The sequence below is a fragment of the Zea mays genome, chromosome 5 (assembly GCF_902167145.1).
Source record: "Zea mays cultivar B73 chromosome 5, Zm-B73-REFERENCE-NAM-5.0, whole genome shotgun sequence".
NCBI lineage: Eukaryota > Viridiplantae > Streptophyta > Magnoliopsida > Poales > Poaceae > Zea > Zea mays.
Window position 1 is genome coordinate 183,500,304 of NC_050100.1, and position 12,604 is coordinate 183,512,907.

At 44.6% G+C, this 12,604-nt stretch overlaps 1 protein-coding gene and 1 pseudogene across 2 annotated transcripts; both read right to left on the minus strand.

Annotated features, from left to right (window-relative positions):
* Positions 1–2,609: 2,609 nt before the first annotated feature.
* LOC100277951 (uncharacterized) lies at positions 2,610–3,454 on the minus strand. Its single transcript, NM_001366020.1, has 2 exons — positions 3,137–3,454; positions 2,610–3,008 (listed from the first exon to the last, which is right to left on the minus strand). Exons 1-2 carry the CDS (start codon positions 3,364–3,366, stop codon positions 2,879–2,881), a joined length of 360 nt encoding a protein of 119 aa, NP_001352949.1. The 5' UTR covers positions 3,367–3,454; the 3' UTR covers positions 2,610–2,878.
* Positions 3,455–4,823: 1,369 nt separating this feature from the next.
* LOC103627365 (DUF3336 - patatin - DnaJ superfamily pseudogene) lies at positions 4,824–12,204 on the minus strand (annotated as a pseudogene). Its single transcript, NR_161176.1, has 8 exons — positions 11,516–12,204; positions 10,091–10,954; positions 9,610–9,753; positions 6,976–9,494; positions 6,786–6,905; positions 6,169–6,545; positions 5,858–6,056; positions 4,824–5,256 (listed from the first exon to the last, which is right to left on the minus strand). The product of NR_161176.1 is annotated as a DUF3336 - patatin - DnaJ superfamily pseudogene (transcript).
* Positions 12,205–12,604: the final 400 nt, after the last annotated feature.

The following is a 12,604-nucleotide window of genomic DNA, read 5'->3' on the forward strand; positions in this document are numbered from 1 at the left end:
GAAAAAGATGTAGTATTCATGCCACTACATTAATCTAAGTCCAATGCTCACTGCATAAAACCCCTATCTGTAATGTGCGTAAATTTTCCCAAATAAATCATCACAATAGCATACATTAGCCACAACTGGATGATTGTGGTTGGGGATTTTATCTGTATGCTTTTAGAACATCTCGACATTAGGGGGAGGAATGCCCATATAGTGTAATGCCTCAATATTCTATAAAACGCACAAAAGCCAAACTAAACTTGTCGTTTAGTGTGTACTCCTATGTATATGGAGTTTGCCAGAAATCGTTGAGGATTAACCATATTGGTTTGAATGCTTCTACCTGATGTAGATGTGGATATACCCGGGATTAATATCATATCCACATTTGACTTATTAGCATTTGATCTATTCTCGGGGACGCCTGCGAATATGATCCATCAGCCTTAGTCAAAGCATATGTTTCTGATTGCAGATTCACGTGGTCTGTGATAACTCTCCTCCGATTAATTCACCCTGATGGTGATTTGCCTCACGAAGAGGTTCATCTTGATGATGAAGTTCCTAGCAATGCGCGCAATATCATTGTGCTGGGAATACGGAACAATGAATCTTTCGTTTTGGGAAATGACGAAGATCATTATTAAATGTGGGAGACAAATATGTCGACACCTATCTTGCCCCTCTAGATTGCAAATGGATCCAAAACAAAGTCCTAGGCATGAGTGCTTTAAGCTCTCTTATCGGGTCATTGATAAATGCAATCGAGGCTGAACCAATAATCGCAAAATGAAAGTCACGAGCTTGAAGTTCGGATATTTATGGGCACTATTGAAATAATGTGTGGTGAATGCGATGGTTCAAGTGGTCTTGTGAGAGACCCATCCCACGTATGTGTTGAATAAACACTGTTCCGCTATGTAATATATCTGGCAAATGGCATGAATTAAATTATGCAGTTAATAGGATTCTGAAGATCCGTCATGAGATCCTAGGAGGATCCATATCTTTGAATTATAAATATGCAACATATAAATCTCATACCGAATAATACATTCCTGACGAATTAACACTCTTCTATGTAGAGAGAATATCTCCTAGATGAGATTATAGTTCCTTGATGGAACCTTTCCAGAAGAAATAAAGTCTATGTTGAACACCAAAGTTTGATAATCCCTATAAAGGGATAAAGACCCATACAGACCCGAAAAGGAATAAGATGAGGTACCAAAGGACTTGAAGTTCACCGAATAAGCACATGTGCATTCCACGAGTTTTACTCATGGTATTTTCCACTTGATGTGGAATTACGGTATCCTCTAAAGCCCCGATGGCAGAAACCTATAAGGTTTAGGTGTTACTGGCAAAAATATCCCCATTATGCCAGAATGACAGACTATAACGATGTATCTGATCGATGAAAAATCCCTGATGGATTACGATCTTTGATGGACTTTGTTACACCATCATAGATGTTGCGATGGATGAACGCCTGGAGCGATGTGTCATATTTAGAATATGTACTATTGCAACTATATTATCCCCTAAGTCCTACTGAAGGACATGTTATTTGCTTTGCACAACTATGTATAAATTGTGGTGTAAGATAGAAAATGATAGCACCCCAACCTCATCTATTCTCGTTATTCCAGATGAACAATGAGACATATATCTTGAAGAATATGCTTGAGTTATGAGGGATAACGACTTTGACGGATGTCATCGTCAGGGGGAGCGAATGCTTATATTGATCACAATCGTGAGACAATAAATGTCATATTCTATGCCTGAAGGCATCAACTTGATGATCAATATGTAAACATTTATGGAAGTTTCTATCAAATATAAAGATCCAGCCGATCGAACACCATCAGTCAAGGTGGCTTATTTATGTTGATACGTGCACTTACCTCGTATATCCTAGAAGTGAGTAGAGGTAAAGTTCCTAAAATAGTCCTTACAAGGATATGCAATCTGTTTGTTAAATCTTTATGTGCATACACTTCTAGAAGAAGATGTTTTGCCTTATTGATACAGTTTTGCAAGGATCAGGGGGAGCACATTTCTAAAGCTAGCCCTTGTAGAAGATTCGATAGAATCTAGATCCCAGAGGATCGAAATCTGTCCCGATGACAGCAGTTGTACTCTTTTTCCCTTGGTGAGTTTTCTTGAAGTTTCTCACATGAGGTTTTTAACGAGGCAACAAAGTGCAAATGCAATTTGTATCACCATGCACTCTTTCTCCATATTTTTCCCACTGGGTTTTTCGGAGTTTTAACGAGGCATGTGTTGGTCGCGGTATTCGCCCAAGGGGGAGTGTTAAGTAACCCTAGTTAGGGTTATGTGGGCAAATACCTGCTTTGCCCCTGATGGGTCTCACACCTCTATATAAGGAACCTGTACACCCCCTCATAATACAGAGAAGAGAAAGAGGCCAGAGGCCCAACCCTACATCGTGTCTATTGTGTTTCCTCTGTCGTGCTAATGGGAAGGGAGACGAGTACTCTACAGCTTCTTGCGCCTCTACTGCTGACGGGAGGGAAGGGAGCGGATCTGGTGATCCGTGGTGACGTAGTTCTCAACAGATTTGACGTGACAAAAAAAAGGAAAAGAAGCGAAGATGCGGCCCGCTAATTACTCGGTCGGATCCTGATCCAATTCATGAGGTGGGGCCCAAAGAGCGGCTCCAAGTCGTGCGGCCATCTTATCCAGTGGGTCCAGCAAGATGCCACGCACGTACTACTAGTGTGCTGCGCATGCGACGGACCCCACGGGGGATGAGCTGGCAGACACTTCCACACTGTGTTCATCATCTTCATCCTTGTCTTGTCTCCGTCTCCCCATCCATGTTTCCATGAAGAAGATCTGGTCATCTGGTGCACCACCTAAGCTACGTCTCCCATTCACGTTCCCATCCTTGTCTTGTCTTGACTGGCCGCCTGCCGCGCACGGTGGTGGCGTCCTCGTCCATGAAGATCTGCCGGCACCGGCACTCCTCGCTGCAGAACGCCCGGTCGCCTCTGCATGCATGCAGATCACATACACCGCCAGTCAGGGCACAGGTATATATTAGGAGTACACAGACAGAGAGGCTCGCGTGAGGCGGCGCGGACGACGGGTCAGTAGATCGCAGTATGTAGCCGCCTACTTGTACATGTAGATGTCCATGCCCTCGGCAAGCTCTTTGTGGCACAGGCAGCAGCGCTGCAGGAAGGAGCCCGCAGCCGCCGCAGAGACAGGGATCTTCCGCTGCTGCTGGTGGTGGTTGGGGCCGTGGGTCGTCGTCACGAGGGTGGCCTTGCTGATGATCTGCGCCGCCGCCGCCTTCCCGGTGTAGCTCTTGCTGTGGTTCTCCAGGAGAACGCTTAGCCCGGCCATTAAGCTAAAAGCCCTGCAGCGTGGAGCAGACTAGCTAGCTAGTAGCCGCGGCTACTGTGGATTGGATGCAGGATGCTATATTGCGCCTGTTTTTCTTCTTATTCTTTTCTTTGAAGACCACCTGCAGGTGATTATATAGAGGAGGAAAAGAGGAGGGCGTGCGGGCGTGCGTGCGTGCGTGGCAACGTAGTGTTGCGTTGCGCTTAATACAACGCCGAGCAGGGTTAGCAGGCAGATATTGATTGGAGAGTGAGTTCGCCAATGTAACCCTAACACGCCTAGCCAGTATCCACGTACGAGTACTCCATTGGGACTGTCCACGCTGTTCCATTAGTAATCTCAACAGCTAATCACGGTGGAGCCCCATGGCTACACACTCGGCCCAGACTGTGTTCCAGATGGTCCAAGCGTTCGCATCATCCATTCATAGCCATGCAACGCATTGATGCACCGAGCAGCAACAGCAATGGAGGCTGCGGCCCGCGGCGCTGCCATATGCATGCCCCACTGCCCTGCGTTCAGGCCCTCTCCTCCCTCCACGTGTAGGTGACAGGACTCCGTCGTCGTTTGTGGTGTGGCGTACGGATCCACTGCGCCCGCATGTGCTGTGTCCGGCCGTGCTTCCTGCCCTCGCATGCATGCATGCTTGGTTCAATGCTTCTGACGCCGGGGGGACACTCGTCCGTATGCAGTACTCCAATCAGGACGAGTCCTCTGGCGTCTTTTGGAATGCTTCTGACCAACCGTACGCTTCTGGTGGCAAAGCCATGTGACCAGCATAAGGCTTACGGGGGAATCGGAGGCCAACAATAACCAACAACATTTACATGAAACGAAAAAAAAAATATCTGACAACTGCTATCTTAATTTGCCTACAAAAGATATATTACGTAGCAAAAGGTACGTAAAGCAAAAACTGACCTCATAATTATAACCAGGACTTCCCAAAACATTAGAAACGCACCTGATTTCACTTATACCGTGTTCTGCAGTTTATCTATATGCTTATCCAAAACATTATTTTGAATTATTCTGTATAATATGCTACTGTTCGTAGAGTGAAGTTTGAATATGAGGATTTATAAGAGCATGTACAACTTCATTTAATACGTGGTCTCTAACGAGCTAAGTGAAAAAAAATAACGTCTCTTCACAATTTTCCATATAGGTTGTCCCTCTTAGCTGTATTGATGATCTAGGATCTTATGGTTGTATCATGTAATCTTTTACTCGTCTCTAATACTTTGAAAACCAAACTTGTGTCTCAGAGATGTACATGCCCTAAGCTGCTTGAGACAGTCTTAGACAGTAGGGCATAGAGAGAACTGAGCTTTAGGTCCAGTTTGTTTCTTTCCAAGATTAATCTAGCTTATAGATTATACTAGGTCTATGCCCGTGCGTTGCTACGGGTGCATTAAAATGCATAACAATGTTAGTGCCAATGTGCCATTATATAGGAACTAATCCTTAGTAATATTGCACTCTTGTAACCGAAGTATCATCAGACCAATACAAGCGAGTAAACTCAATAGTCGCCCAAAGCGAAACAGCAAATTTGCCGCAAGCTGCCTACTGCTGGGCGCACTGCACCCTCTGCCCACCCGCCTGGCACATCATCATCCTCGTCGTAGGCCTCCTGGTGCTGCTGCTGCCGCCTCTGCATCTCCTCTTCGATGTTCACGTCGTAGGGCATCGTCTCCTCGCACTCGTCCAGCTCCATGTCAGTGTACTGTGATACTGGCTTGGGCGGGGGAATAGCCTCCAGGGCCTTGCACTGCTCCGGGCTCAACGAGTCCGGGAACTCCACCGAGAAGTGGATGTACAGCTTGCCCTTCATGAAGGGCCTCTGATACATGGGCATGCCTTCATCGTTGATTGCCTTGAAAGAATCTGCACAAATTTAAAATAAACATAATCATACGTCAGAATCAAAGCCATGAGAATGAAATTGGACTGTTGACAACTGACATGGTACCACCAAGACACCAACAACATTTTTAGATATTAAATTTTGTTACAACATAAAAGGAATTGCAGATTTTCAATAAAAGTGTGACCATCAAAGACAATAGCTTTAACTAACAAATCAACACCATCTATATCAACTAAAAAATAGGTTGTCTACACACCTAAAATTGATTGCATAAAAAAATCAGGTGCTCACTTGGCAAAAATCATCACAGATCACATATTAACAATCAGCAATATAGTTTAGTACCCCATTGGTTGTATAGACCAATAAATAATATAATCAGTACATATACCAAAAGGTAACAAAATGCAGCCAAATCCCCCATTGTCAATAACTAAACGCCCCTGACGAATTACCAACACCTACTTGTTAAACTCAGAAGAGTCTATGCAATGCAACCGGTTCAGGTGGTAGTGTAGCCGGCTGATCACTGGCACAAACACAAATACTGTCAAATTCAAACCACAAGCAGCCCTGAACACAATGAATCGGATTCCTCACCAGGCTTCACAACTTCGCCAGGGTTCACAACTTTGCCAGGGTTCGATTTGATCAGCAGCTGCCTGTTATCCAAGTGAGTCAGAACAAACTGGAAGCCACACAGAGATTCAGTCAAGGTCAGTGTGTGCTCATAGAAGAGGTCATCACCCTTTCTCTTGAACTTGGGATGCTCCTTCTACTGGAGAACAAAGATGATATCTCCAGTGGCAGTATCAGGCTGCACACGAGCACAAGGTAGTTAGAACCCAAGGTTGCACACATTAGTTAGAACAGAAGTTTAGTTTGTGCCAAAGGAATAACTTTAGAACGGAGGACTAAGGAGTCATTACCGCTTCATCAGCTTCGCCAGGGAATGTGATCTTCTGCCCGTTCTGCATACCTTTCTGAACTACCACTTCAAGAACTTTCTTCTCTGGCACAACTTTAACACCTTTGCATTGTGGGCATCTATCCTTATCGCTGATGGTCTCTCCAGAACCCTTGCACTCATTGCAAGGATGTTGCATTTGCTGAATCATTCCATGTCCCAACTGCCGGATTTGGACCTTGAAGCCAGAACCTTGACAACCAGCACACCTCGACGAAGCTCCAGACTTGGAATTTTCATTGCAATTCATCACCATCAATCAGTCTAGCCAACCAGAATAACCATGGCTCATACATGGCTCATGAGTTGCTTCCAAGTTCCTCCACCACTCTTCAACCTCTAAATCAAATCATCAAGAACGAATTCCTCTTATATTCTGCTAAGATTAAGCATATCAATGCAATTCCTGCAACACATGTATCCTTTTTATACAGTTTCCTGCTTGCTTTGCGATCACTATAATTATTAATTTAAGAAACAAAACAAAAGGAGACCAGAAATCAAACAGGCACAAAAAAGAAAAAAAATCCAATCATGATCTCGTTGCACAACCAAATCGAGCAAATTATGGTCAGATACCTGCAAAAGCGACGTGACATCATTGGTTATGCCCAGCTCTCGTCGAAGCCAGCGCTTGTGGGTCTCGCTTCTCCCTATCCTGCTCCTCCTCCCACCGCTACGTCGCGGTGGCGTGCTTACCTGGTGGAATCACAACATAACTATTAGCGAGAGTGCATTCATAAATGTAGAAAAATTTGAAGAGTTTTACCTTGAACCAGAAGGCAAATTCAAGACGCCTCATGTGTTCAGTCCTGAATGGTTTATCAGTTGGTTGACTGCAACACAAATATTTAGTACGTGAGAAATTTAACTTGTACCACAAAAATAATTCACTGTCAGTTGTAGTGATGCTCAGCTATACAAAACCAACCCGATAATCTTTTCTTTATTGCCTAAATTTGAGTTGATTTTAAAACCTTAGCAATTCCATGTGTGGTAGTGGAATCAGCTAACAACAAATGACTACAACGCCAATATTTAAGTGCGGTAGACAGATCATCTCTAAACTGAAAGCAAAGACTACTAAGACCAAAACCTCGCCACAAACTTTAGGAGCAAACAACGCTCTATTGGCTTCAATCCTTTGATGACCTGCCGAATGAGTTCAGACGTGAGAGCCATATATAAGCAATAATTTATTTTCTGCTGGTAAATAAAAACAGTTATTCAACAAAAATGGGCTGAAATACCAGCACATCATACAGACCAACCATGTAGCACCGCCTCGAGGAGGCGACTGGTGAGGTTTTTATTACCAGTACAATTCGCAAAGCTCCAAGACGGACATCCTAGATTTTTTTTGGTTTCGACCAATAATTTTGCATTATAAATCAAGCGAGACAATGTGAATCAATGAAGCTACAATGTATATATGCTTGTATCCGTTAAAAGGCAATTGAGACCATATCAAGTACTGCATACATTGCCCTCAGGAGCTGATTTAAAAGATATAGGTTCCTACATTTCACCCACACTAACTTATATTTAAAAGATGGGTTATGTTGTTTGCTTCAGCAGGCGACATCACTAAAGTCCATTTGCTCTGGTTGGCATATGCTTATACTACTACATTAAAAAAACGAATTCCCAATCTGGTTGGCATATTTTGATATGTCGGTCAGTGCATTCTTAGTGCTTTGCACATAAAAGAGGTTACTAAAGAACCTATTGTTAACCACACCTTCATCTTTTTTAATGTGCCAATTTGAGGTGTGCTCTCTATAAATAAAAAATATTCATTCCACAATGTGAAAACTTTATGACCCATATTCCAATTTCCTTGCCAAGCTATGAAATCTTAGTTCGATTCACTACATATACACTAAATAAATTGCGAAAATATAACGTCCTCGTCACTACCTAAAACATTACTGGAGGAAAACTCAGGCGCCAGATGGAAGAGCTGTTCAAGCTTGTTACAAAGGGCTATTTGGACTAAGTTTGAATAACAGGACAACTTATAAATATGCCATATTAGACCAAAGGATGCCGTATATTTTGCGGTGTCTGATGAGTAACAAAGTAACTATGCAAACAATTTGAGCTCAAAGTAATATTCAAAAGCACTGGCACTTACTCACTGATCCCCTCGTACACCATCCCAAATGAGCCGCTTCCCAGAAGAGCACCACGCATCCATGACTTAATCTTACGCTTGAACTTGCCATTCAGTGAGATGATGAACATGGCCTCCGTGGTTGTACTGGACGCATCATCATCATTTGTCGTTGACAATGAAGAAGTTCCAGTGAGCCCCTCGAAGGTCTCTCCTATCCTCAACTCTTTCAGCTCGCTCTCCACAGCTGCCACCCCATCCTCAGCCTCACTCTCTTCCTCTGTGTCCGAATTGCAACGAGTGTCCACACGCTCTCCCGGTTCACTTCCCTGTTCCCTGGGAGCAAACGACTGCACAATGTCCCAAGCGGACCTAGTCATGTCATCGTCAACGAAGGACCTCCTCAGCAGAGTATCCCTCCTTACAACATTAAACAAAATACCATTTTCAATCTTTTCAGGCTGCAACAAGTCACCTTCAGAAACAACGATGCTTGTTGAACGGCCAAATGTCGATCTAGGGGTAGCGGTATCATGGATATCTAAAGCTGAAATGTCCAAGCTCCTATCGGTTGCTTCTCTATTCACTGCATGAGCTGCCAAGCTACCAGCATTTGGTGTCACAAGATCAGTTAGGTTTTCCCTCGATGGAATTGTTCTGAATTCTGTGTCGATCTCAAGATTCTGAACGAAGCTGATGAATTTATTGGCTGAGGCTGTCCTCATAAGAGGGCCACCATTTCTTGTCCAAGAGTGTAAATCAATACTCTCAGATTCACTGTCACTGCTCTCGTGTGCATTTCTCTGAAAATACCGATTTCTAGTAGATGTTCCAGCAACTCCTCCAGGTCCTTGATGATTTGTATGAGGAGATTCCAGCATTTCTTCATCAAGAGAACCAGTTGAATTTTCTCTCGCTATGAGATTCCAGGATGGAATCCTCCTAGATGGGCAGAACCTGATTACTGGACCATATCCTTGCGATGCGGATGCTCTTTCTGCACTCCTCTTTAGCCTACGCAAGTGGTTTAGGAGGGCAACACATTCATCCAGTGCAAGCTCAATAGCACAATTTGCCCTGATGGCTGATAACTTTTCCCAAGTGCATCTCCTACCTTGATTTGCAGCCTTCTGAAGCTCAGCATAAGACGGGTTTTGTATCATCTTGGAATACTGTTGATAGTGGGAAAGATATAATGTGTAAGTTTACTGTGTCAATAATTGGCCTTATTTAAATAATGTGAAAAGAACATTTGCATGCAAGGAGAGAATAAGAAACATTGCACACCTGCGCAAGAGTGGCTGGCATAACAACTGTAACATCACCTTCCCAATCTTAAGCAAATAGTTTAGCTAATCCTCCTAAAGGAAATCCAAGTTCCAGAACTTGATTACACCTATGTTTAACTTCCATCTCGGCAAGTTCAGCAAGCTAAATACAAGAAATAATAAACACGTATTAGTGCATGATAACATGCCTGCGGATGATATTTTGGTAAAATGAACTATCTGGCTAGAGTATCCATCTATTATTTGCAGCAAATAATTCTAGCAGTGTAGTGGTAAGTTATGCTACTTAGTCATTAACATGCTACCATTACCGGTGTGTTGGAAGGCATGTCATATGATATGACAACTGTAGGCAAAAGAAGAAATATATTCATGTTTTACATGGACTGAAGCATGTCCAATAAAAAGTGTTTCTGCATTCTAAGAGGAAATAAGCCAAACTCAATAAAAAGAATACAAGGAGAAACTATTTGACATACCTTGGCAGCAAAGCTGCCTCCATAAGCCCTGATGATTTCCTTTAGTCTCAATAGTGGAGCTATGTGAGGATTGGCTTGACTTACTATGAAATGATTCACATTGAATAGTTCCTTCAATTGCTTCATGGGTAAATCGCTTTCTAAGCTCCCATCTCTCTAGCGGCGGGTTGGAGCAACAGTTCGTTCCTCCATGCCTAATAAGAATGGAGCATGGAAAGGAATGGTTTGACCAAATCTATCTTTTGCCATCAATTCTTGGGCCTCAAAAAGTCCAGGAAAAGCGCAGGAAGCTGTTACTGCACTCCAGATAAGAACATGAGGTGACGTTAAATAGTTTAGGCATCGAGGCGGCTCATGCTTCCTTGGAGAACACACAGTGACAACAAGAATCCGACCAGTAATGTCATAAGCTTCTTGAAATGTCAGATTGCGGGTAAGGTTTCTCAAAAGCACCTGCAAGTGTCTTATATCATGAAGAGCGCCATGCGTCAAAATTCTTTTAACCACAGGAAAGATTCCACCCATCTGGTCAAAAAATTTCAGGGAATGCCACTCTTCAAAAAAGCTCTCCAGCTCAGGCCATGATCTTGTTGCTACTATAGAACACATTATTGAGCCTACACTTGATCCTGAAACTATCCTTGGCAGAAGTTTATGTTCTACCAAGGTTTTAACAACACCCACATGAAAGGATCCTAATGAAGCACCTCCACTTAGCAGCAAGGCTGTTCTACCAAAGGCATGTCTTGTCTCATGCATAAATGCGAGTTTCTCTTCGAGAGGCAACTCGTCTGAATCAGAATCACAAACCATTTTCAGTTGAGTAGATACTTCCTCAATGTATTCCTTTATGAGTCTAGGCACCTGGCGAGCAAGAACATTACAAAAAAATAAGTTAATTACCAACATAGTGCTACAATAGTGTTACAAGCTCTAACACCTGAACACTGGGTGGAATAAAAGAACAACTACAAAGTGCAAACACAACATCCTGACAAAAAGAAGTGCCAAAGATGCAATAAATTCATAATGCAATTGTCATTGTCACTTGTAGAAAATGTAGGCTAAAGGTTTTGCAGATCTTAATTGATAGAATATGTGATTACTTATTATAACTCAAAAGGATCATGACAAATAACTACTGTTACTTGTTCTAGTTTTCAATCCTATTCCATATTCAGTAATGAAGAGCGGAATCTGCCTAGTCAAGTCCACATATGTGCAGATGAGAGTTGTTCATCCCCCCATTAGAGTCACGAGTCTGCTATGCTAAAACGAGTGGTCCAATACTGAAAGTACATAATAAAATTAGCTTAGATTGACGCACCCCTTCATCCATCCTAGCAAAACCATAACCATATGGTGTCTCAAAGAGCAGTGCGTCGAAATTTCTTTCGATCCTTGCGATGGCAGAGCATTACGTACCTGCAGCCTCCCCTTGTGCAGTTCGGGGTTGCACATATTGTCGAGGTTCCTGAGCAGGTCAGCACGCATGCAGAAGACGATGTCCCTGAGCGATCCCTCCTGGCGCCGGTGCCTGAGCTCGCGGAGCTTATTGCGGACAAGCTCCTCGTCGTAGAGGTCGGCGTCGCTGGCCCGGCGCGGCGCGGCCTCGAGCTCCAGCATACGCGCCGCGTGCGCCCACTCCTCGTAGGTGAGCGCGGCGCGCATCATGTTCCGCCAGAACTTGCAGCGGTAGGCGGACTGCACCCTCGCCCGCAGCCCCGCCCTGCCGCGTCGGCCGCGCAGCAGGAGCGCGACGTCGCAGACGGCGAGCAGGATCCCGCGCGTGTTGTCGCGCGGGTGCAGCCACGCCGCCGCGACGGGCAGCGCGGCGCGCAGTGCCGCGGCTAGACGATGACGGCGGGGGAGTGCTTGGCGCGGGCATGCATCGCGACGGCCGGCGTGCGTGTGGGCGGCGGGGGTTTCGCGGCGGAGGTTTCGCGGCGGGGGATGCGGCGGTCGTAAGGAGCGGCATTTGCGGGTCACACGCGTGCTGGGTGGTTGCGGGCGCGAGCGTTGGGCGGGGAATCCCGGCTGGGTACGTGCGGGCGACGGGATCCGCGGGAGGCAGGGAGAGCGGGGGCAGTCTACAGATGACTCTTAATAGTTGTAGAGATAAGTATCCAATAACCTACTTATAGATAGTTTATATCACCCACTCAATAATCTATATTATATGTTTACCTCTCAACTTATTTAAGGGTCTAAGTATAAAGTATACGCATGTGTGGGTGTTCAGTGGCATTGCGTATTTCCTATGTACTAAAGGTCTAGGTATAGTGTGTAATAGAGTGTGAATTGGTGTGTAGTGGCGTGATTTCGTGGTGTCCATGTACCCTTAAAAAAAAGAGAGTACAGGGCGTAGAGTGGGAGGAAGAAACGAAATTAGTAGGGGGAGGAGGACAAGAAGCACAGCAGGCGGGGCTACGGAATTGGGTGGGGCGCAGAATGGTCGGGGGATGCCGCAGCAGAAGCTGGTGCGGTGGCCAGTGGCCTCCAGCCCGCTGGCTG